Source organism: Xiphias gladius, chromosome 2 (genome assembly GCF_016859285.1).
Source record: "Xiphias gladius isolate SHS-SW01 ecotype Sanya breed wild chromosome 2, ASM1685928v1, whole genome shotgun sequence".
NCBI lineage: Eukaryota > Metazoa > Chordata > Actinopteri > Istiophoriformes > Xiphiidae > Xiphias > Xiphias gladius.
In genome coordinates this window covers 626,964-653,604 of record NC_053401.1, presented here as the reverse complement: position 1 = coordinate 653,604, position 26,641 = coordinate 626,964, and the positions used below count along the sequence as shown (strand labels likewise).

The window sequence follows — 26,641 nt, the reverse complement described above, 5'->3', positions numbered from 1 at the left end:
GAAGCCTCCGTGACTTTTAAAACTTCTGTACTTTTCACTAAGTAGGATGTGCAGGACCTGTACTTGTAATGGATTACTTCTACATTATGGTATCGATACTTGAGTAAAGGATCTGAGCGCTTCTTCCACCACTGTTGGACGATGGAAATCTAATAAAAAGTCATGCTTGTGGACTGTATCAGGGACTTGGGCAGATGTACTCACCGGTATGTAGTTGGCGTTGATGTAGTCTGAACCTTCGTCGTTGTGCATCGAGATCAACTTCACCCGGCTGAAGTCGTCTAGAGAGAAGATTCCTCTAAAGTCAGTCAACATTTCATCATGCTCATCATCAAAGTGCGTCAGTTCCTTGCAGCATCTTTAGTCTCTGGAGCAGGGAGGTGATCGCGCAGCCGAAACCCCAAACATCCAGCGAACAACACACAAGCTGCTGATCAACAGTTTCTATGGTTGATATCTGGTGCTCTAACATTTCTTTTGACCCTTTATTCTTATTTTGACAAAACTGACCTGAAATGTTTGGGGTGAATATTTGTCTGTGGACGTCTGACGACGCTCAGACAACACGAGCTTTATTTTACCTCAAAATGTCTCAGACACGTCGGGACATTTGAACCCTGACAGCGAACAAACGTTCCCCTGGTTCGTCAGAATCCGTGAGATTAAACATTAATATGAGTGTTGGTGTGTTGCTCTGCTGCCAGGAAGTGGACTCACATGGGAGGATGTTGGTGTATCTGTTCTTGGGTCTGTTGACGGGCAGGTCGGCTGCGTCATGAGACAGATCCAGACCGACGCTCTTCAGCTCCTGAAAAACACGCACGGGTGTAAAACTGCGGCAGAAACCGTGAATGTGATCGCGTTGAGTTCTGCAGCAACGAAACGGGATCTGGTTTCTAGTGTTTGTTCTCTGACGCGTTTATCACATCGAGTGGTTTTCAGCTCCGACTTCACAGCGTTCGCATCGGGCAACACGATGACGTTGTGAAATGTCCTCGACATTAGTAAAGTTCAGGTTCAACTCTGGGGTCCGGATCCAGGAGAGAGCAGCTCAGCTCTGCTCAGGTGAATCCATCCAACGCACCCGTTGTCGTTAATGTCAGGTACATTACGTCATGATGAGACACCGCCAAAAGCTCTGTTACACAACATGAATCTGGACCTCACAGACGGACGAGTGCGGCAGCAGCGAATATCAGATTTACATGCCACGGTTGAGTTTCACAAAGGAAGGATGTTTCCTGTCCGAAATCCCAAGTCGATAAACCAAAATCTAAACGGCTACTTTCTCATCTGGAAAGCTGTGAGCCCGTCACATTTTATGAGGGAACCAATCAACACTCTGTACTTCCACAAGCTCTAACGTTCACAATCGTCAGTCGTTTACATGCACCCGGATATTCCACTAGACTCTGACACGGGTCATGTAGGCTGCATATTACGACGCGCGGGATGCGCCGACGTGAATCGGGGTTTAGGAGCATTCTTTGGACATGTGACATGTCTCAGTTGGGGCTTTTACGGCGGAGATGCGAGCCCAACAGAAAAGCCCACGTTTGTGGACGGACGGAGAAACGCAGCTGGTGTTAAACGTTACGAAAGACTTGGACGTGAGCAAATGTCACGACGCCGGTGTCCGAAGGACCGAAAGAGGGCGGCGTCCTACGGTAATCTGAGTGTACTCGGCTGCACGTAAACAGGAATATTTTGTGCATGCACACGTGGCGAGCGTGACCGTGTGAGAGTCCAGAGGTTAAAGCGAACCCACCTCAAACTGCAGGGAGAACTTGTAGGCTGAGTCTTTGCTCATTTCTTTGAAGTAGGCGTCAAAGTCGTCCAGCTGCACCGGGCTGAAATCGTAAAGAAAACATTCTGCGATAAATAACACGACAGGGGCCAAAGTTCAGGACCAACGCATCACGTTCCTGCTTCGTCTACGCAGTGGATGAAATATCGTTTCCACTTGTACGCACGTAAATTCAAAATCTAACACGAATTATCCTGACGAATGACCCGCGACCTTTCCTGTTACACCTGAAGCTCACGCTGACTAAAACTTGAGAGCGCTCGTCCTGACATCCGAGGAAGACGGAGCCCGAAAGGCCCGTGTGGAAGAGCAAAAATATGGATTCAATGGACTGTGCCGAAAGGTTTCAGGAGACCTCGTATAAAGATAAAGCAGTTGTTCGTTTTACCTTTCTAACCAGGACCAAACTGGAAGTAAGATTTGAGTTTTATCGTGTTTTTATACTCGACAGTTTTAACCGTATGTCAAGACTGAGTGATTACAATCTAGCTCTGACTGTCTGTCCAGCCATATTTCCATGTTTCCATGTTTTCATTCCTCTCTCTCAGCCTCAGTTTCCTCCCGTCTGAACGTTAAACTCTGCCGTTGGTTCACTTTCATCTGCTGCATTAAACTGTTCAGATGGTTTCTGTTTTCTGGCTGATGGTCGTATTAGTGCCATGGCAGCACGCACACACACACACACGCACACACACACACACAGACGCACACACAGAATAAATAAATGAATAAAAACAGCGGATGATGCAGCCCACAGGCTGAGAGCCACCTGTTGTCGTTTAGTCTTGTTACCTTGTTAGCTTCCGTTTCTTTAAAGCTGTCTTGCTCCTATAAAATACAGACATGTAAATTTCCTCATGATGATTTCTGACACCACCCATCAGTTACTACAGGGAGACGAAATTACACATGACATTATACTGTAAGATACTCGTCCTACTCAGCCATTCATCTCACCTCTGCAGACGTTGGGGCTCGACCGACGTGGGTTTTTAAAGCCTTTACTGAGTTGAAGACATTTTAATTCTTCATACAAATAGATATTTTTAGAGTGAACCTGCTGATTGCATCATGTATTGTTATTCAAGTAGGATGGTTCACATCAGCAATTCTCAAATACGCTGTATTTTTACTTTTAAAAAGTTCTAAACTGTATTTTGATAACCATGAGGTAATAAAGGCGATTTTTCTGATTTAATTTGGTGCCGTTGCAGACCTCAAAAAAATTAATTAGGCAACAGGAACAAACAATGTGACCAGGAAATTTAGTTATTTCACGTTTTCAAAGTTGATTTATTAAATGTGAATATAAGTCTAGCGCTGCCAATATTGAAATTAAATTATTTATTCATATTAAACATTAATTTCCATTTGTGTGTGTATTTACTGTATGAAAAAAAAAAGTTTTGCTTTCAAATTCTGTTTAATCGTAAATTACGTTAACCACAATTTTTAAAATCTAAACTAAAACGTCTAAAATACAAACTGGACTTTTGTATTTGAATCGGAATGATTCCGATTTTTACGGGAGAGAAATGGAAAACAAAAAGCTAACATTATAAATGAATCCCTTTTCCTTTTCCATTACATATTTCAAGTTTTTTCTCAATATTTAATTAGAGCTTCATGGTCCTGAGTAATAAAATAATATATATATTTTTTGCCATTTCTCTCTTAATTTTACACTTTACATTCTGGTTAAAATGATCCTTCAAAACGTTAAGCTCATTTCTAATGATAACGGATAATGGAAATGGCCCCACTCATTAATTGACTTTAACGATTTTTTTATTCTACCATTATCCAAATGTTCATTTTCATTACACATAAGCTAAAATTGGGACATAATTCAAATTCCAATGCAAAAGTCTAGTATGAAATTTTATTTTCCTGTTTATGTTTCAAATCTTTTGCCAGTTTTACAGTGAAAATGAAAAGCCAATTTTGAATTCAATGTAATTATCATTATGGGAGTTTTATCCTTTGGAGGGCACTGAAAATTATCTATCAATTAAGTTTTGATTTGGGCAGTAATTATTGGATTTTCAAGCATAAAAATAAACAATGAAAATAAATTTTACATTTTGTTTTGTCATACATCAAGAGCAAAAATGGAGAGTTAAATTTCAATTTCATTAAATGATTTCATTTTAATATTGGCAGCTGTGGACTTCCACAAAAGGCCAGTATGGAACCCACGCGTCGGTCCAGCCCCAGAAAACTCACCCCATCACTATGAAATAAAAAGGATAAAAACATCATGCTCAGAAATTTGTCTTTTGTCCTAAACTCAAACACGTTTTACGGAGACTGCTCCACATCAAACATGCAGCCTCTTTACATTTACAGTAGTTTATCTTTTATACTTCATGCTTCTGCATCCAAGTCAAGTCTTTTTTTTTTTTTTTTTTTAGATAAATTCTGTGATTGTATTAAAATGCCCCCATATTTCCTCCCCGCTCACTTTTGATGAGTTGAAGCTCTGAACTTTTTTTTTTTTTTTAAAGTCAACCGGGAGGAAATTTGGAAATTTGGGGGCATTATAACACAATCAGTGAGCAACCTTTAACCAGAAACATGCACTATAACAGCTACAGTCTAACACACATAGAATATGGGACATACAGTAACTTTTCTACAGGCAGAACTACATAGTGACGGCTAAAGTGAAAACCCAAACAAGACAAGAAAGAAAGAGACAGACGGCATGCAGACACCAAACATGGAGCAAAGCCATAGTTAGCATCAAGAGTTAGCATCATGCTACATCCAACATGTTAGTAGAAACACACTCGGTGTGACTTTGAGAGTACAACCACAGACACAGCATTGCAAGACAGAGTTCAACATGTCAGAAAAATCATCTGCTGACTTCCCGTTTTCCCCGTCAAGCCAACAGAACTTTAAATTCATTTTTATTTCAAAGTGCAGCTTTCTGCACAAGTCTGGTGGTATTCTCCATTTTCCTCTTCGTCATCAAACCCCATGCGCAGACTCAAACCAACACTGAATGTCTCCTACTGACAAGGACTGTCTGTGTATATAAGCCTAATATATCTTATTCCCCTGAGCCATAGAGCTCCAACCAATTAAAACCACATCAGTGATGAAATCACTGGGGGACATGGTCCTTTATCACCATGAACACACACACGCTGTAGTTTATTTTGACTCAGTCACACACACACACACACATCACCCCTCTGCCCCAAATACTCAGAGGTACTATTAAAAAATTACGAATCTAAAACTGAGCCTTGTGGAACACCGGATTTAATGTTAAAAGAGTAGCTGTGTTGATTCCTCGACAGGTGACGTTGCTCCGAGGAATCGTGTTGAAGTGGCTCTGGAAACCTGGTAGTGTCACTTACATTGGAATAAATAACAATACATTTGAGGGCCCTTGTTATTATTTGTTAATAACAACAACAATAATAACAATAATAAAAACAAAAAAATTTGTTTGTTATTATATTGCTGCAGGGATGGGGCACGGGTCAGTGAAGAACCCATTAAATGTTGGGGCAAATCCGGGTCATTTACTACGAATTTGAATTTTTTACTCTGAAGTCTGGTGTATGTTATTTGACACTGGCTCTATTGGAGGTCTGCGCTCTCTGAGTGCCCTTCCAGTTTACTGACAAAAATGAACAACGTAATGCCTGTAAACTAGCATCTAACATTTTATTTTTGGATAAAACAAGTATCTTTTATTCTCACAGAAACTTGAATAACCTGAAATAAAGTTTCTGTGTTTTCTTTGTTTAAGTTTCAACGAGAATGAATGATACTTGTATCCGCCACAAATAAAACTGTAGACGCCCGTCTACAAACATTAGATAGATCACATTTGGATATCAAGTTCAAAAAGGGACACCAGGTTTAATGTTAACCAGAGCAGAGTTAATTCCTTGGTGACAAATTGACTTTAGCCTACACAAAATAAAATTATAAGAAATCTCATCTGTTACTAATATTGTTTTTGCAATGTTGTAAAGTATACTCACCCAAGCTATAGATATCCATCTATATCTCTATATCTATAAATATATCTATATCTGTTTCTAAAGGGGTTATTACGAAAGTGATACAAACATCCTTTAAAGCCGAAGTTTAGCATGTATTTCATTATGCCAATTATGCCTTTGTTTTTTGCTATTTTAGATGAGATCAGATGCGAAATTTTCAGTCCAGCTTGTTAAAGCACGATATCTATGTGAAAATTGATACATGCGGTTTAGGCCGAAATAACACAAAAGGAGTTTTCCTAACACCAAGTAAAATCAAATGAAAGTTGGGTCATAAAAGTTTCTGTGAGAATAAAATATGGTTGTGTTGTCTGTAAATAAATATTTTGTACCCATTTACAAATATTAGGCAGATTATTTATGTAAATTAGGAACTACAAAGGGCCTAAAATTGAGCCTTGTGGAACAACAGATTTCTGTAACTACCCCAGCAGTACATTAAGGTCAACCATGACGTGACTATCCACCCAAAAAAAGTGACAGCATCATTCATTTCGGCAAATTTCCAATGACAACATTTGTGTACGTTCAAGTGACAGCGCTATCTAGTGGTCATAGGAATTAGGACTCTTGTCCATCAGAAGCAAAGGAGGAAACAGTGTGACAGTTGTTATGGAGTCACAAAGTCCACTGAGGGAGGAGGTTAGAGGGATGGATGAGCCAACAAAAAGCTGGACACCAGAGTCCACTGTTTGTTTCCCCTTTACTACGGGCAGTCAGCACTGGTTTCTTTTAACCATGACCAATCCCTAACCATGTGGTTATTATTTTAACAATGATAAAAGTTCCCCTAACCTTAACAAACAAAGTGGTTATTTTAACCCAAACCATGGTGTTCCTCTGCCCTTTACCAAGTTGTTTTGTGCCTAAACTTTGAGGCAGCCAGATTACTAACAGGCCTGTTGGTATCAGAAGGGTTGAGAGTAAAAATATAATTGTAAATCATCTGCATACAAATGAATAGATCATGTCAACTGATTATTTGACCATGAAGAACTATGTAAATAAAAATAAAAAAAGAATAGGATCCTGAATCGAACCTTGAGGTACACCGCATCAGTAAAGATGGTGTTGGTTTTGGTTATTTCATTTCATTTCCACCTGGGGACCACCAAATTACAGGGTTGACAGGTATTATTAACAAAATAAATTAACAAAATACATATTCGTATTCAAGATAAGTATATTATGTCTATTAATTAAGTGGAAACATGGAGATGGAGAGAAGAAGAAGACCCACAAATGGACCTTGAGGTACACACACTGGTAAACATGTTGGTTTTGGTCTTTTCATGGGATTTGTTGAAACATAGAAAAATATAGAACACCACCAGACTTATCACTGAATTCTGGATCCAAAGGTGATCTGTTGGCTCTTCACTAAAGTCACCTTGGTTCAAATGGAGAGTAAAACTATGTCTCTGGTCAATACTGTGGGCTGTGGCTCAGCTAAGACATGCCCCTGAAGTGCAGTGTTTTTGGCCAGCAAGTGCTTACTTACCAAGGATTAATATAAAAAGCCAAAAGATAGTCAGTCCAAAGGCAGGATGGCAGTAGGGTAAGGAAGGCAAAGAGGCTTCTTCGCCTGAAGGGGGTTCAAATAAAAAATAAAAATAAAAACACAAACAAGAAAAAAATAAAGAAAAACAGACACCAGGGGGCGATAGGTTGGGGACAGAACATGGTGCTCCATTAGTAAAGAGGCACAGAGCGTCGAGAGCTTCACATTAGTGCTGAACACAGAGTTAATGCATCATGCAGCCGTTCAGAAAGTGTCCCGTTGTCTCTCCGGAGGACAACAGGAGTCTGTTCGCTGCCAGACGTCAATGGCTGCTCTGTCTCATTTAAACAACCTCAGCCTGAGTCTGTGACATCACTGCGTCCTCCCGGCCTGTCCCACAATGCAACACTCAGCAGGACCCTCTACATGTATAATCAGTCCACAGTTTGTCTCTCGGTGGTGGCGTCAAACCACGCCACGGCCACCTTAATGAATCTGATGATCTCATTAACATTTGTGTTGCTCGGGTGGTGGCGCCACTGATGCGGACCCATTTCAAAAGTCAGATTTTTTTTTAAATATTCTTTTCATCCACACTTGGGCGTCCATCATCTGTTCTCGAAAATGAAGCTTTTTCCAGTTTTGGTCAGTGTTTTATTTAAACAAAGTTCTTGAGCATCTGTTTGCATTTACACAATATTTACAATGAATTACTTCTTCTTTTGTGAAATGAAAAACATGTTTGGTTATCTCTAAAAAGGTATTGTTTTGCTACTGAAAATCAGGTACTTTATCAGCACTTGTATGAAAAATGTTTAGAAGGATGCCCGGACCTAGAACATTTTGAAAATGTTTGCCGTCTCATCCTGCTTAGGAGAGAGACAATTTCATGACATCTTGATATCATCTTGACATCTTTACAGGGCGTGATACTGTACATAACGTACACAATGTTGCTCCCGTTGTACCTAATAAAGTAAGTAATAAAGTGCTAAACACAAGGGTCGTAGTTATTTTTCTAATACCTGGGATTTTCAGAAAAACTACCGGACTTGTTGTGAAGGAACTTTGTTTTATAAGGATCTTCTCTCAGATTCATCTGCATCAGTGGTGACATCACCTTTCCTCATCACATCCACACTGCTGTGACACCAAACGGCGAGGTCTGCTGACATGCACAGTCAAAGCATAAACACAACCACCGTCACACTAAGAAGACGACGCTCTGATGGACATGTGCATTTAGTGATGGAAGGTCAAATACAACAGCAGATGGAAGCCGAGGTTCTGCCTTAACTGACCGTCTTTCAGCTGTTATATTAATCACAAATGTCCAAATCTGAGTGGTTGTCATAAATCAAACATGTAGGACTGAATCTGATCCATCAGCCACATTATCATTTGGAAGAGACATTTTCTCCTCCTCCTTTAAAAGAGTCCAATTTGAAATGAATGAATGACTATGAGTTGTTGTTTCTTGTTTTGTAGAATTTAACACAGCTGACTCCAAAAGTGACATTTTGTCCCTTTAATCTGAGATTAAGGGAAATCTTCATCATCAACAAACACCCCATTTCAGCTGGTCCAAAGAAGGCAGGCAGGGGGGCTGAGCCCACCGTCGTCGTCGTCATCGCCGCCGCCGCCGCCTTGCGCTGCTTAAAGCGCCACAGACGAGCTAAAATCTGAAGCTACATGTTTAAATCCCTAATCTGCCTCCTCAATTCCCCAGTGGGCCGCTAATCTGCCCCTGATTGGGTCTTTCGAGGGTGTTTGCAGCTTTGACATCCAAACTGAGGATATGTGATTACTGAGGCAAAAACTCCAAACCTGCTAAAAAACATCCACTCAGGTCTCAGGACTGTGAAGTGCTTCTGTCCTTTCAACTTAACTTTGAATTAAAGAAACTGTTTTCACATTTTATTGTGATTTGAAGATGCAAAAACAAACGGAGGGGGATCCTACCAGTTGTAAGGGAGTTTTCCGTCTCTTTCAAATGAAGCGAAATTGACGAAAGTCTCTGCTCCACACTCTCTAAAACAGAAAACACCAACAAACATTTCGCACGGAGACAAGTGCCGAGAAAAGTACAGAGCAGTTTGGGGAAGTCAAATATTTGATGACTGATCAGTAAATACAGGAAGTGAACTTTAAAGTATGAGGGTGAAAATATCTGAAAATTTATGATATGATGTGATAGGAGTTTGTTGACTTGTATTGAAACGAACTTAATTAGCAGGAAACATGGTGAGAGTGGGGGGGGTGACTATCTGCAGGAAGTGAGCCCATGAACCACTTCCTACACAAACTAATTACAAAACACAAAAAAATTAAATAGATAAAAAGTTAAAAATACTAAGGTAGGTCAGAAACTTAAAAGTACTACATCAACTGTATGAAATGAATATGCAAACTTTTTTAAACTTTTTAAGACAGTTATGATAAGAAAAAAGATTTTTGAATTTTTGAATTTGTTCATCTATTTAAACAGTTCACAACATATGTGGAAGCGAGATTCTGCCACATGCCTGCTAGAAAGAAAAAATACATAAAGAAAAAAAAGAAAATACTGATGGTAAATCTAAATTATGAGATAGTATCTCTAAAATTGTAATTTATCTCATACTTGTGTCAATAAAAACTAAAAGTGAAAGACAGACAAAGGGGCAAAGTGTTATTCATTCACATGCACCACAAATAATACGTTTTCTTCAGAAGAGACAAAGACAACGAAAATGAGACTAAAACTTTAGTGTCTAGTGAATCATGCAAACAGAATATGATGCTGCTTGTTTGGTCATAGTTGGAGAGAGGAATCGTGGTGAAGGTGTTGAGTTTTGTACCTGGTCATCTGCAGGTGTTTCTTGCGTAGAACGAGCAGGAACAGAACCAGCAGACTGATGAGCAGGATGCTGAGGACGGCCAGAGCCGAGATCGCCGCTACGCTCGGGTTCATTTCTTTAGCTGCAGACAAAAGGAAACAACTAGGTTTAATAGACAGGCCTTTATTTCCCACTTTCTGTCTAACATTTGAAAATACTTGAGTAAGACTCCTCCCTGTTCACCTGTTGGCCTGATGAATTCAGTATAAAGTCAATCTCCAAACGACTTATTCCATCAGTCCATCAACATTCAGCCCTTTCACTTCTACTTTGCCGTTTTTTTCCCATCAACCACATTCAGTGCAACACGTCCCACAAAAGATGTTTCACACCAAAAGCCTTAGAGCAGCTCAAAAGGAATACGACCTCACTTTCGCAGTAAGCTTTTAATGTGAAACATCTGCAGGAAGTGTTGACCTTGACGGCGATGAAAAAAACACAGCAAAGTAGAAGAAATGAACACCGTGAAACGGAATTCATTCATTACATTACAATTCCAGGAATTCAGCCGCGGATTATGATAATTATTATTCTTATATTAATGAAGGTACTTTTGACTGAGATTTTGATTAAAGTGTAATATATGAGAGTATTTTAGTGGCTTGTCTGCTTCATTTAAAGACGTTTTAAAAGGGATGAAACGCCCTTAACCCCCCATTTAAACTGAGGAAATAACTTGAACACCAAAGCGAACATTCAGGGACGGCTTTCATGTCATTTAGTTTATTTTGAAAGGGTTTTCACCATTTAAAAACTCTATTAAACAGTGCAGATTAGGCACTATGCATTATAATATATTAGATATCATTAATGTAGCCATTAATAAACATCTCATATTTATATATTTTATCTTATATTTTATTTAGTCTGTCTAATCTATCTTTATCTGTGTAAACCTGTTAAATGCCTGAATATTGAATATGAATCCCTTAAAATCTCATTATTTTGCAGCTAAAAATATTTCAGAGCACTAAGATAAACCTAAATCTCTTAACCACGTAACACCTTAAACCCATCATTGATGGATTTTTTGTCAAATATTTCAAATTAATGTGGGAATTATGAGTCAAATGTCAAATGAAAAGACAAATGAAGGGATTTCTGGGGCCCGTAATAAATAAACTTTGGTTTAAATTGAGGCGTTTGCTGTATTTTCGGGAATGTTGCGAAGATAAAAATACTAAAGTTCCTACAGCGCCGTGGTCGTGATGCGGCCCCTGTAATGCAGGTACAATATCAGCGGACGGCGCCACCTACCCACGGTGGTGATGGCGATGTGTGCAGGTTTGCTGGGCGTGCTGTAGCTGAAGCTGGTGACGGTGCAGTTGTAGGTGGACGAGGGCATCAAACCAGAAACTGTCACCACGTGAGAACTGGCCATCTGAGGCTCCCGCGCCTGAAAGAGACGAGATAATAATAATTTTAAAAAAGCTTTAAATACTCAATGAAGAGAGGAGCCGGTGAAGACGTGACAGCAGACATCAGCTGTCGCGCTCTGTGTCGCCCTGGGGGAAATATCCTCACCTCCTTTTTAATACCACGAGATAATTACTGACGAGACACAGGGAGGGGGTTGAACCTCCCGCTGATGCGCTGACAACCCGCCTGACACAAAGGTCACACGCAAATCTCACACCGACTGCCGGAGCCGAAAACTCGAGTCGACTTGGAAGTTGCGTGGAAAGGAACGGGACTTGACCTTTTTAGAAATCAAGTTTGAGTGAGCGTGAGCTAATTCCACTGAACTCGAGGCCTGATCCCAAAATGCGTCGCGGCTGCGGTCACAGCAGGTTTTGTTTCCCAGTCGTGTCCGTGATTTAACTGGAAACTCACCGCCCTCTCATTGAGGAAACATCGATTCTGTTGCATGGTAGAATAACACACGCAGCACAGGAGGAGGATTGGTGAGTCTAAGGACGTCAAAAGACGGATATGACATTAAGGTATTTCAGAAAACGCTGTATAATTCTGCATGCAGCTCCCACAGTTTACTTTTACAACACTACACACGTTTTCTTCCTGCCCTGCCTGCTTTTTGCCTCAGGCCATGAGTAAACTTTACCCAGAAAACTCTGGTCAGATCAATAAAACGTGTCTTTTAAATCTGATGTTTGGACGTTAGCTCCAACGCTGAATTAAAAATGACAGCCAGACCTAGAAATATCTAAATCTAACAGCAGATCGCCACGAAACAGACTGTTCGTATTTGACGATTTATCCTGAGCATGTATGAGGATGTCACGACCCCCAGAGAGGTTAAAAAAATAAATAAATCAAAAACTTCACTTCATTAGCTCCGCAAAGTGTAAGACTCTAAAAGAAGCTAAAAATCAGCAGTGTGCGCCCACATAGTGTCGTCAGAAAAGTTAGAGCTGACGGTCCACTGATCAGGAAATGGAGTCCAAATTCAGCCTCATGGGAAAAAGCTGGTGTTTCACTGTTGTGATGCAGCAGACATAACCTCTTGGGCTTTTGTTATTCAGCACTCGAAATAAAAACCGAGGGAATATTTTTCCAGTGACTCACAAGTGATAAAATTGTCATTTATTTTGTTTGGATCGTCTCGCATCAAAGTTTCTGAATCACTACTTGGTTTCATCAGAAAGTGACGAAACAAACAGAAAAATAAAAGATAAAATGCTGCAGATGGTCGTTTTTACCCTTTTTATTTACCTTTCGCTGTCACTTTGAGTTTTTTTCTATCATTTACATGTTTATTCAAGTATTTCATCGAGCAAACTGTATTTATTTTTTTTTTCTTTGGTGTCTATTTTTTCATCAGTAACTGAAAAACTTTGCGACCCAGGTTTTTAAAAGTGCTGTATTAAGTTTTACCCCCTAAACTCTCAGGAAACCAACAGTCAAATTCAGCACAAGATTATCTACAGAGCTGCTTTTCTCTCAGAATGCATGTCTCATAACTAACGGGATTTGTGGGTTTTCGACGGTTCAACACAGAACCAGTAGGTTTACCTTAAGCTCCTTGCTTGCTTTGTTGGGTCTGCAGAGGACCTGGTAGTAGTCGACCACTCCGTCCTCGGTCCACAGCAGAGTCACGGACGAGGGAGTTGCGTTAACGGCGTACAGAGACCTGGGGGGAGCCGGCTCTGTGTGAAACAAAACCAGCACGACAAGAAATAAAACCCTCAATCTGTGTTAGCATGTAAATAAAACCTGCAGGTATAAAAAGGTCGGAGCCGAGCTGAGCCTCAGAAAAACACTGACACTTCCTCTGAGAACGAAAATACTTCAACACGCTCAGAAGAGGAAGTGGAAAAAATTAAGTTTCATATTCACTTTAAAGATGAAAAGAAACAGCCGGTTGGAAGCTGAGAGCATACTGGAGATAACGACGTTTCTCTTTAACTGTCTGTTGTCCTGTAAACAGACATCTGCCTGCTCTGATTCACCTGGACTAACCTGCACCTCTGTTTCACCTGTCAGAGGACGTCTAGGCTGAAATGCGTCAAAAAACAGCTTCCTCGTTCACTTCGGTGAGAACGCAGTTGGCACAGCCGCAGAAGGCTGACACGAAAAAAATACACACAGCAGAAAGTTCAGACCAACATCGCCTGACACTTCCAGCGCTGAGAGGAAAGAGGGTCAGCTGACGTTTAGTACAAACCTAACTCAGGTTTGTACTTGCGAAGCCTACGGTCCTGGTCTCAACATGACAGGACGTAAGTTCCACTGTTGGTGTCCCTTTCAGTTTGCAGTGTCATGCTTGTCTGGTAACTGGTCCATGAATCACAGTTAAAATCTGTGATTCATCACAGCCGCAGTTAAAATCAAATACTAACGTAATTAGAAGAAGCTTGATTCTTAAATATCACATTTAATCTTTTGTTAAATCAAACAGTTGAAATTTATTTTGTTTCTGCACTAAGTGAAATAAAAACAGGACATTTTTTAAACTAGCAGATGTTTTTACTTCCCCAGCAAAGTGTTTAAAGGGACTCAGTAAAATGCCCTACTTCTACGGACCAGTAACCAGGTTACACCAGGGGAGACCGCTGCTTTATTTATGAGCAGCTGTTTGGCAGATGTTTGGTGGCTGCAGCGCTCTACACCCGTGTTGTATACGTGTGCGTGTGTGTGTTGATGCTGACCCAGTTTGATGATGTTTGGCATGGAGGTGTTTCTGCTGCGCTCGGTGCAGGCCGTCACCGTCAGGTTGTAGATGTCACCTGGGGGTAGAGGGAGGCTGGCCCGCATCACGTTACGAGTCACCTGTCAGACAGACACACACACACACACACACAGGCACACACACACACGGTTAGTGCAACATATCCGTTGATGTTACTGTTGATATTGCTCTGCCCCCCGGTGTTTCAAAATATTGCTTTTCTAAAAAACGTTCAAATGATTCCGTCTTATATGATTCGAGCTTTTGGTAAAGACACACGAAGGCACATGAAACATTTCTACCAAAGTTGTTTCTCCAAAATATTATTCTCCAAAATCCTTTTTGAAAATACAAACTAAAAATAGTTCCTTCTAAAAGCTAAAATCCACACATCAGTTTATTTCACAGTTCAGTCTCCGTGATCGTCTCAGCCTAAAGCTTTTAAAAACTATATTTCTTCGGATGATCAGATCTCTAATTAACAAACGGCGGCGAGGTAGAAGAAGGGACCGTTTCGTGGCTGAACACACGATATAACAACCTACTGAAATCAAGTCATGTTAAATGAGCTGAATGTTCATGCTTGTACCAACCTAACAACCATTAGTGACGCCGTAGCAACCACCCAGCAACCATTTAGAAATCCCTTAGCAACTGTCTGGTAGCACCCTAGTAACCACCCAGATCACCCTAGCAACCACCTGGACAAAGCTGGTCATTACTCATGGTAACCATCTAACAATCTGCTGACCTACCGACAGCCAATAGCACTGTACCAACCACCTAAAGACCGCTTAAAAACGCCACAGCAACCATTTGTGCAATCACTTTGAACAAACCTAGTTAACACCAAGAACACCATAGCAACAGGCTGCAAATGTTATGAATAGCAGGCAGACAGGTAGACATGTTACCATGGTTGAAAAATGATTTACAGAACACTTCGATTAGAAGTGCGCCTCCTCAACCATTCATGGACCCGTTGTTGGATCGTTTGCTCTCAGACCACAAACGGACCGCAGCCGATCCTGTCTGGAAGCAGACCGAGACCCTCTTTTCTAACGGTCTCAGTTTGGTCCACACTAAGGTTTGACTGACAGTTTTCTCAGCAGCATTAACAAACCCAACTAACCAGGCACACGTGCCAAAATCCGTTTTATCCGGAACCAAATGGGTCGGGAGTGAAAACACCTGTAGTGACTAGAACACACTGGTAACCTGGAATATCCTAGTAATCTGCTGTAACTGATTTTGCAACCACCAGGAACACTAAAGCAACCATCTAGTAACCACTTTGTAACGCCACAGCGAACCGAACACCCTAGTGACCACCGAACACCGCCCCACCTCCCAAAATCACTTATAAAGCAAAACGCGGCGAACATTGGATGGTTCCAGTGTTTTTAACTTTTATCTCACTGTCAGTTGAATATTTTGGGGTTTTAGACTTGGGCTCTAGGATTGTGATTTTGAATAATTAACAGTTAATGAAAATAATTATTAATTGCAGCCACAGTTACTGTATCTGTATTATACTGTGTAGTGTTTTTTTATGTTCAACAGTATTATCACACGGTATAGCTCCAAACTTTTTGCCTCCATCCATCACGTAGGCGTCTCTTAAAGGTCCGACACGGTTGACCCAGTTACTGTGGACTCTATCAGTCAGGCCAATTAAGCCTCAAACAGCACCTCCGACCCCCAAACAGCTAGTGATGTGAGCAAGGTCCCAGGCTGCTGGGAACATAATTGGCCTCATAGAGGAGAAGAGGAGTTGGAGCTCCTGCGGCAGAGACAGCAGGTCATTCCTTGGCTGCTAATTGGACCATCGAATGGACCCAGAGGAGATAATCAATAGCAGCTCGACTAAGCCCTGAAATAATAAGCTGCTGCCGCAGAGTCTGTGCAATATATGGGAGCAAACCCACCACAGAAACCAGTTTAGAACTACAGTTCATCCAGAAATTAAGAGTTCCCTAAAGAGATAAACATGAACAGAACTTTTCACCAAACAACGGACACAGCAACATTGTGAATCCCCAAGTCCAACATCAGTCTGTGTCTGACGGGCCGTAAAAGCTGGATGGACAGGTGGCTCACCTACAGTGTCCTACTCCAACTCCCCCTCTATCCCTGCAGTGTATCCTACATGTTAAAAGTATGTGCACGGCGGACCATACGTGACGGCGTAACATGCGACAGAGCAGCACGTGAAACGAACACGTTCACGAAAAGCCTCCGGTCTTCTGGTTTCAGTCTTTCCACCAGATGTTGAACCTGCTGCACGAATTTAATCCCACTCAGACACATTAGAGCATCAGTGAGGCACAGTACTGGTGTTGGTGATGAGGTCTGACTCGTGCTGGCTGGATGAACCAATGAATGAACGAACGAACGAACGACTCACATCGATGGAGTAGCTCTTCTCGGGTCCTTTCCTGCCAACAGCGACCACCTGCCAGTGCAGCATCCTGGAGTGCGATAGGTCGATGAAGAGTTCACCGTAAGTCCAGCGAACGTACAAAACGCCGTGAGAGTAATCCACTGAGGAGATGTGAGGAGCCTCAGGAGCTGGAGACAAAGACTTTTTGTGAGCGATGTGTCATCGTGGAACTTTAACGTTTACTCTTTGGACGTTCACATTTTAGTGAGTAGTATTTCTAATACACCAATAAACATAAACATGAAAACTAAACATGTGAACGAAAAAACATAATGACATGGAAAAAGTACAGTAGAGTTTCGGTTTCACTCTTTGCCGTTTTTTTGATCACTGCTGTCAATGAAACATAACACTTCCTTGATATTTTCACATTAAAAGCCTACCAAGAAAGGAATGGACTGTGTCCTTTAAGCAGCCGGTGGGCTTTCAATGTGAAATATCTACAGGAAGTGTTGTGTGTCATTGACAGCAGCGACTGGAAATAATCAGTGAGTGAAAACAGTGCTGCTGTTAACAAGATAAAGTCTGAACTCTGTCGTAAATCTCTGCCTTTACGAAGTTAAGACTTCTTTGTTGACATCGTCTAAGAACGTGTGAATTTAATTATGTGTTTCTTACTGAGGTCAAAGTTAAAGGGGGTGTTGTACCGGACTAAATTATGTTTACATACACGAGAGGGTCAGAATATTAGGAACACCTCTGGATATAAAGAAGTTCAGCACAACAACATCCCTAACTATGAGCTCAGTAATAAACATATAATTGAATTAACATTTATGCAACAGTGTCAACAATACCTGGACATTTTAGGCCTCGTGACCGCGACTCTACGGCAGTAATGTTGGGTTTGGATTGGATTGGATTAGATACAGGTGCACGTGGTGGTTTGACCTGCTGAGGATGCCTCATGGATTGAAAATACATCTGATAATAGTTGAATTCAAATTCAATGGATGGAGTCGACGTAGATTTTGATGTCAACAGTAAACATGAGAAATAAGATACTGTCAGTAAATGAGATGAAGAGTTTACAGTTACATTCAATAACAGGTTCATATATATATTTTAATTTTGAATACGACTTTAACCAGCAGTTGCAAAGTGGGGACTTTTCTCTGGACTGTAAAAATATCCAGACACACAGCGGAGAAACAGTCCCCGGTACAACAGCATTCGGGTCAGTACCTGTAACAAAGCTCACGGTGGAGCTGTCGCAGCAGCTGAGCGGCGGGTCGCCCCACGTCACCATGGAAACACGGAAATTATAATACCACGCCGGCAGCAGGTCAGTCACTCTCTGAGGGAAAACACGCAAGGAAAACTGAGGGAGAAAACTGGCAAAAACACATGTAAATAGCAAATTGACTAAAGTCGTGAGACAAGCTCTATGTGCTCTGACTGACAGACTCAACGACACACAAAACCACCACAAACCATGCGGCCATTTTCCTCACTGAGGTCGCTTTGCATCTATTTGTGGTCATTTTGCATCTTTGTGTCCTTTTTTTGTCGTTTTTTGTCTCTGCGTAGCAGTTTTGTGCCTCTTTGTGGTTGTTTAACGTCTCTTTGTGGCTGTTTGTAGTCATTGTGCGTCTCTGTAGTCGCTTTGTCTCTGTAGTCATTTGATTGCCTTTCTAACAAGTAACATGAACAGTCACTTAAACAGAGGCTCTGACAGGATTTCTCTGTCAGCAGGAATCATAGAAATGGAGAAACACAATAGGACACAATTTGAGCCTTAAATTACGTTTGTAGTTCATAATGACTTTTGTTATTATTCAGTATCACAAAGTATCAGCAGCTGCATTTTATTTTTCATTCATCAATCTAAAGCCGAAACAATTAGTTGATTGATTGCCAGAATATTGATAATCGGTAAATGGTTTTACTTATCAATTAAAAATGCCAACCATTCTCTGACGTCAGTTTCTCCACTGTCTCAAATCACAGTAAACTGAAGATCTTTGGACTTTTGGTAGGACAAAACAAGACCTCTTCAGACGTCAGTCGAGACATTTTATAAATCAAACGATGAATCAGTTGATTGAAAAAATAAATGGAAGATTAAATCGATAATAAAAACAACTGTCGGTCCTTTATTAATCTACTCGTGGCTGGTTCAGGAGATCTAGATAAAATGTCTGTCTGTTGGTAATGATAGAAAAACACTAAGTCTTAAGCATAGAGCTAATAAGGTGTAGCTCCTACTGATGGTGGTGCTACCGAAAACACGGCCTTACCAAAAATACTCTGAGTAATCCTCTGGATACTGAATATTCACAGCAAACGTAAAGGGAGAGACCCACCCACCCATCCAACAGGCTGGGTGGGTGACAAATATCCAAACTTAATAACTCAAGAAAATACAGTTATAGGTTAGAACACAGGGAAGCTGTACAATGTTTAACAAAGAGCCGCTTAAGATGGATATCTAACCCGATAAAGTCACTTCTGAAAATCTGCACACATATGCACTGTATTCTACTATTTTACACCGACACACACACAAATCAGCCACAACATTAAATGGTGCATATGTACACTACACACTGTGTGTGTGTGTGTGTGTGTGTGTGTGTGTGTGTGTGTGTGTGTGATGTGAACTTTGTGGTTTGGAGTCATTATGTATCTCAGAGAAGTCTGAGGTTTTCAAAAACAAGCCTGGTGATGAAAGATGAGGACGGAGCTACGGGAGAAGTTAAAGGTCAAAACAAACATCGGGACTCATGCCGCGGTCTGCGTTACCACGGAAGCGATGACGGAGGCGGTGGCGGCGATCTCGTAGTAGGTGGTCCACTCCGAGGCCAGGGTGACAGGGTTGAAGAAGAAGGTCTGCAGGATGTACTTTCGGAAGGCGACGTGGTACGGCCGCTGCCAGCTCAGGATCACCGCCGTCGGACTCAGGGGGTAAACAGCCAGCTCGCGGACGCCGGTGGGCTCTAACACATCGTGTAAACACAAACACATCACCACTCTTTTCACAGTTAACGTACGAGTAAAAGGGGAGAAATGAATTTTCAAGGGCCGAGGCTCCTGAATGCCCATGAAAGATCTTATAAAACTCCCTCACGGAGAGATGAAATGGGCTAGAATAAATGTGAACACAGTCGTGGGATAATCACCTATATCGATGATGACGGGTTCAGACGGAGGACTGATCAGGGGTCCGTTGGTGTGATAAACCACCACCCTGTACTGAGCCCCAGGGGTCAGGTTTGTAATAATGTCACTCGTCGAGTTTTCCTGTGAAAACGTCAAAGAGACAATCAAAGAAAATAAAAAAAAATTGTTTAATCTGCCGATGCCACTGCCGAGGTGCCTCTGAGCAAAGCACTAAACTCCCCAAACCTCAGTGGTTAGCGATCGAGACTGTTTACAACAGAGTATTTGGCTCAGAATAAGAATAAAGTCGTAAGTCGGAGAAAAAAAAAGGCCAATATTAAGAACTGAGACAAAACATTTCGAGAATTAAGTTGCAATTTATGGGAAAAAGTCATGTTTAGAGGATTGACTCAATATTTCCTGAATAAAGTTGAAATGTTTTGAAAAGAAAGTTGTAACGTTATGAGATTAAGTTGAAATTTACGAGAAAGAAGTGAATTTGGTCGCAACAAGGTTCAGAAAAAAAAGGTTGTAAATTCTATTTCAAGAATAAAATTAAAAACAGTTTAAGTAGAAAAAATAAAGTCAGAATTTTCCATGCAAAACTTTCAACATTTAAAAATATTAAGTTTCAACATTATGGAAAAGGTCATAATTACATGAGACAAAACCTGTAATACTATAAAACAAAGTCCAGACGTTACAAGGAAAAAGTCGTGACGTCGCTTAGTTTGATAGTGTGACGTAAACATTGTTCTTGAAATTACAACTTAAATCTCATAGATTTAAAACTTTAGAAAAAACTACTATGGCTTTGTTTTTCTAAACCCCCACACACACATTTGTTGCCCTAAAACTGTGATTTCAGCAGTGGACAGGATCTAAGGATGCTCACTGAGACCTAAAGGGGCAGTCTGCAGCGCTTTTGAAGACTGAGAAACACGCTCTGCTCAGTAAAGACGTGGATCACACCGGCCCCGGTGATCAACACAAAGGAAGTCCGTTCGGGACGGCCGGTGTCTGGGGGGGGGGACCTTTCACACCTCGGTCACACTTTGACTCGCTGGAAAGGTTTTTCAAACTTCGGCCGAGACCGATGCATTACAGGACGATAAAAGACTCGGCACGACGGCCCGTTAACGTTCAGCCATTTGTTTTCTGCTCTTCAGCCCAAACAAGGGCTGAGGAGCCGGAACGTGGACCTTGGTTTTAATGGGAAAATCCACAAAAATCTGGTCCCGGTTCCTGGGAAAAAATAGCAGTTTAACAGTCCACTAAGAAAATAGAACGGACCGGTTTTAACTTTAACCGGATGTGAACTTCTGTGTGGTGCTAAACGCCACATGCAGTTTTTAGACACAGCAACAATAATCATCATCATCATCATACTGGACTATTAAACTGAATGTGTCTATCACCCAAGGACACGTTACATAGACACAGGAGGCATAAATTATAAAATAGAAATAAAAAAATCATATGAATAAAAAGCTGAAGTTTGGATTTAACAGAGTACAACAGATGAATCTGAGCAACATTTCACACTTTCAAAAACAAAAATAATTATTTTTCCTCTTTTTCATGTATTTTTAATTTCTTTTTTCTTTTTTATGTTGTTTTATTTTATAAAATACACAATTTTATTCATTTTTAAGACCAATTTTCAAGTAAGAGTCTTTTAAGGTTGAAGGTAAGGCTTTTTTTGCTCTCTGGTCCATTTTAAGTGCAGATAATAATAATCTTTTAAAAATCCCTCAATCAATGTAATTTATAAATCGGCTTCTTGAAATATATCTTAATAACATCCCCAATAGGTTCATTATTCTCATTATCATTAATAGGTCTATTTGTTTTCTGTGTTTTTTCGATTAGGATGCGAAACCGGAATGAACCAGCACGGCAGCGAACAGACACAGATCCGGAGTCCCCGTCCACCTCACCTCGCCGCAGTAGGTGTTCTCCATCCTCTGGCTCAGGCTGGGTTTCAGGCAAGTCGTAGAAACCACCGACACCAGGCTGCCGTTGTGGTCCTCGGAGGACAGAGCCCAGGAGACGGCGGCGGTGCTGGAGTCCAGCAGTCGGACGCTGACGGCCTGAGGACGCTCCTGCAGCTCCTCCAGCAGCTCCCCACCGGGACCTGAGACCGGCAAATACTCATTATCCCATAAACACGAAGACTCTGAGATTCCGAGTCCACATAGGTTTGGTCCAGGGATTGACAGTGAAAACAAAACCTCCAAAATGAAAGTTTCTTCACTCATGATTCGATCAGTCGCGTCAGTTTACACCAAAACCGAATCCTTCAAATTCTGTTCATTCAGCGACTGATGCAGATGTGATTAGTGACTGAGGTCGTTTTAGGGGAATTTATGGGGAAAATTAAAGGATAAATTAAGAGATTGTAACTTATTAAGGCATTTTAACGGATAATCGGAACATTCATTGTTACATTAAAAGGGCCTGACTCTGTCATCTAAGGTGGAAATTCTGGGAATCCGTTGTGATCCAATATTGCGCAGTGAACTCAGAATTTGCATTTCAACTGTAAAATGAAGCTTCCCTTGAAGTGCAAAGTACAGGTTTTTTACATGAGGGGTGAAATGAAAATAACCCAGAGCTGCAACGAACAGTCGATTAATCAGTTAGTTGATCAGTTCGAAACTTAATCAGCAACTACTTTGATACCTGATTAATCATTTAAGGCATTTTCAGGTTTTTTTAAACTGAAGCTCTTAAAATTCTGGACTGTTGGTCACATAAAAACTGAGAAACGGTAAATGAACAGACTTGACGATTGACTGATTAATCAAACCTATAGTCAGCAGACTAATCAATATAATCATTCGTTTACACAGCCACCATTGTTGGGGTCCTGTTTCATTTTATGACATTACTGATTGTAATGGTAACGTCACAGTTCGGGGGGTTCGGCGAGCGGACGCGTGACGCCGCGGCGTCGTTGGCGGCTCGGTGTACGTACTGAGGTAGAAGGTGAAGCCGGTGTCGGCGGCACTCTCTCTGGCCTCGCAGTCTCCAGACGAACTCAGCGCGGCGACCTGGACTCGGTACGTTCCCGGCGCCGTCAGCTCGGTGAAAAACTCGTGAGTGTTTTCATCCACGGTCGCCGTTTCCGTAGAGTTGCCTGAAAGAGAGAGGAGAGACTGGGTAGATCCTGTACAGCAGCAAAACTAGGTTCTGTTTCAAGCTCCTTTATTTATATCTGATTTGATCTCGTTTCCTTCCCTTTGCCATTTTAATCATATTTAACTCTGTATTGATTTCATGTCCTTACTGCTTGAATCCTGTAACTTTCTTGGTAAGAACTTCACTTTGAATCCCCCATGTAACGTTTCTAACCGACTCTGATGCAGCTGTGAGCAGATCCAAGAACACCTTTCACTTTTTAGTTCTGTTCATCCAGCAGCCTCCGCTGATGGAGGAGTTGGAGCCGGGGACAGAGACGCTGATAAACACCTGGATCTGGTGACAGCTGCATCAGAGTCTGTCAGAAACCGGTTATCACGTCTTTATATCCTGATTATACAGATAAACGGGGGAACTTTAAGGGACTTTGTGTTTTTAAAACTGCTGTACACATAGAGCTGTTGTCATTACCGTTATTATCATTATCATTAGTGGTGGCAGAATGAAACGTCCCTTGCCACGAGGGCAGCCGTCTCCCGCACGCCCACGTATCCCCAGCACCCTCCTGTGTTTACCATCTCTGTAGATGTAGATGTTGAAGCCGTCGTAACTGGTCGGGGGTCTGGGCGGCAGCCAGCGCAGCTCCAGCAGGACGGGGGGCAGTTTCGTGGGCAGGACGGAGGGTTCGGAGGGGAGACCCATGGCCGAACCCGGCTCGTTGGAGTCCTCGTACTCCGACACCACGGCATTAACGAACTCCTCCTCTCTGTCGGCGAGAGGCAGGTCAGTCGGATCCAGCCAGTAGCTCCGGGTCTCGGCCTCCGTCGTCCGGTCCGCGCTGGGGGCGACGGTGGCGGTTCCTGGCGGGTCCTGCGGCGGGTCGAGGGGGATCTGAGTGGAAACCCCCGCCCCCTCGTCGGAGGTGTTCTCCTCGGCGTGCATCTCCTCCTCCTGCTCCTCCATCAGCGGGACGTCCCGGGCTCGACGGGAGGCTCGCCCGCTCTCCTGGCTCCCCTCGGGGGGGACCGCGGTGGGGGCTCCACCCGGCCCAGCCCTCTGGCTCAGGTGGACGATCTTACGGGAAACGTTGAGGGGGGGGTAGGGCACTGAGGAGGAGAAACAGAACAGAGCGAGCTCCTCTGAAAACATCTGACGATATTTGAAAGGCCGTTGCATTCGTTCGGCTTTCTACAGGGAGAAAAACGTTGGTGTCGGAGGGCCGGATGTGGCCCTCGGGCCGCTGTTTGCCTACCGCTGGGACGCAGCAAACACACGAACACAAACTGTTCGAATTGAGCAAATTGTGATTTAAATCAGGAAATGTGTAAAACAGCATCTGACACAGCAGCGACTCACGACCGCTGGAGCTGTACCACAGACACAGTTCGGTCTGTACTGCAGCGGTGCCGCGTTTCCGAATCCGGCTCTGGTCGGAAAGACGCTGGTCCGGTCCTTCAGGAGCCTCTCACCGCTCGCTCTCTGAGCTCAGTCAGCGCCAAGAGAAGCGACGACAGTAACGAATCGTCCGCTGCCGTTTCTATCGTTTCTCTCGTTTCTCTCGTGTCAATGATGCAGAGGAGACGCAGCAGGAGCCTTTAGCTCCGTACGAGTCAGACTGTGAGCTCTCATCGCTCTGCTGCTGCGATTACGCCGAGAGGGTGACATCCAATAAACCACAGATCATCAGTCACCACGTTCAACAGAAAACCAAAAAACACACTGAACACAGCGCGCTTACACCTTCTCCACGTTCCCAGCGGACTTGGGGGGATTTTAACAACCACAGGAGCAAATACACAGGGTGGGTGTTAAAATCTGTCCGTTTCAAGGCAAACACATTCAAATCAAACTAAAGTGAAGGGATTCAGGGTCCCTCCACCAGCATTACTCTACAGTTCACCCTGGGACTGTGAGGAGGCTTCGGAACGGCATTGAGACCTTCCCGCAGGGAGGTAAGACGTTACAGAAAATGGGCTGTACGCGTAAAGACCCCCGAAACCAGTGGGGGGGCGGCTTTCATCAATCCTCATCTTGTCTATCAGAAAGAAAGCTTTCCCCAGGTGAATGAGAACAAATCCGAAATCACCGTTTCGGCTTCACCAAAGTCCGTCCGAGCTTTACAGAATCCTCTCGGCTCCCCGTCTACAAATGTCAAAGCTTATCCGGTCAAAAATTTAACACCTAAGTCTCCGAGAGAAAGACGAGAAGAGGATTCACTAAACCACACACGTCAAAATGTCAGCTCTGTGCTTCCTCACCTGTCCTGTGGTGCACAGGTGCGTGTGTGATGTCACTCTGTGCGACCATGGCAGTCTGGTACACGGTGGCCTCGGAGATCAGCTGGAAGGTGATGTTACGGTAACACACCCCCGGCAACCAGTGCTTGAACACGGTCTTCCCTTTGTAGAAATCTGCAAACAGCAAACGCAGAAAATGTATTTTTAAATCTGCAGGATGACGACATTTAACCGGAACACTGGTAAAACACCAGGACGAGGAACCGTCCTGCGTTCACAACAAAACCGATTCATCTCATGCTGGACGCAAAATAGGAATCTACCCGGTACCCGGCGACTCCAGCCGTCGGATAAATGCAGCGCAGAATGTAGGACAGAAGTAAAGACGCAGAAGAGATGCAACGTTTAGGAGGGAGCCTCCGAGTAAACAGCTGACCTTTATAGAGCATGGATCGCCGCTCTTGTCCCTCGGTGTAGCTGATGTTGACTCTGCTGAAGACGTTTCCGGCCGGAGGATCGATTTCGAACACCACGCCGGTCTCCGGAGACTCCTTGTAGTCCGATATCTGAACACTGCGGACGGGAAGAGGCTCTGAGGGGGCGAAACGGCACAGGTCAAACTCCTTAAACGTCTGAAGGACACAGAACTGAATGAAAGACAAATGTCCAAAATCACAGCCCTCAGCCACAAGATTAAAACCAGTTACGGGTCTTATGAGAACTACACATTCACAGAACCCGCAGAACTTCACAGAACACTAGTGCAAACATTGAATTAAATGTTCCCAGTGTGGTTCCGTCACGTTATTTTCCTCCTTACTCTGAATCTTTGACCCTTCACAGGTGATCACATGATGGTTTTAACCTACGATGTTAAATTTGTCTTTTCACAGGAAAGTAACCTGGGGCGCCGGGAAGTTCCTCACTACAGCTGAACTAGTTCTCTAACTCGCCGTTTAACGCTTGTCGCTGCCTCTCGGGACAAAAGCACAGGATGTATTTGGTTACTGTAGAAAATGTGTGGCAGCTGCGTGTGTTGCATTCGAGGTTTTTTGAAGGCACCTTCCTACACAGACACAAAAAACAACAATAAAAGTGATCATCACGGATCGGTCTGGAAACTTGGGCAGGACTTCGATTCACCCGTCACTGTCCTACATCGCGCTTTTGTCCATGTACTCTACCATACTTAAGAGGTCCTCATGTCTCTCCTTACTTTAACCCTTTAAAACCCACCTGACGCTCTGCCACTAACCCCCCCATTAAAACCTAAGGTTCTTTCTCAGATCCAAATTAAGGTGTATCGGTAATGTTACTTTTTGAAGGGATTTACCCTTTTAAAAACCCTTTCATCCGTACAGAAAACCAGTG

The 26,641-nt window shown here is 42.6% G+C and overlaps 1 protein-coding gene across 3 annotated transcripts in view; it reads right to left on the bottom strand.

The window, feature by feature from the left end:
• ptpro (protein tyrosine phosphatase receptor type O) overlaps positions 1-26,641 on the bottom strand; it is a 53,031-nt gene that overhangs the window by 7,973 nt on the left and 18,417 nt on the right. Inside the window, exons 3-21 of one of the 3 annotated variants that reach the window (XM_040140681.1) lie at positions 25,707-25,862; positions 25,292-25,444; positions 23,609-24,139; positions 22,870-23,031; positions 21,830-22,026; positions 19,910-20,030; positions 19,533-19,726; positions 17,973-18,084; positions 16,752-16,915; positions 14,325-14,445; positions 13,189-13,322; positions 11,473-11,611; positions 10,177-10,297; positions 9,299-9,367; positions 7,337-7,420; positions 2,600-2,635; positions 1,769-1,850; positions 718-808; positions 205-281 (exon numbers count right to left, since the gene is read on the bottom strand). In XM_040140681.1, the coding sequence (XP_039996615.1) occupies positions 205-281; positions 718-808; positions 1,769-1,850; positions 2,600-2,635; positions 7,337-7,420; positions 9,299-9,367; positions 10,177-10,297; positions 11,473-11,611; positions 13,189-13,322; positions 14,325-14,445; positions 16,752-16,915; positions 17,973-18,084; positions 19,533-19,726; positions 19,910-20,030; positions 21,830-22,026; positions 22,870-23,031; positions 23,609-24,139; positions 25,292-25,444; positions 25,707-25,862 (2,744 nt within the window). Of the gene's footprint in view, positions 1-204; positions 282-717; positions 809-1,768; positions 1,851-2,599; positions 2,636-7,336; positions 7,421-9,298; positions 9,368-10,176; positions 10,298-11,472; positions 11,612-13,188; positions 13,323-13,625; positions 13,810-14,324; positions 14,446-16,751; positions 16,916-17,972; positions 18,085-19,532; positions 19,727-19,909; positions 20,031-21,829; positions 22,027-22,869; positions 23,032-23,608; positions 24,140-25,291; positions 25,445-25,706; positions 25,863-26,641 lie in introns of those variants that run through there. The other 2 variants (XM_040140689.1, XM_040140699.1) reach the window with 2 other exon arrangements.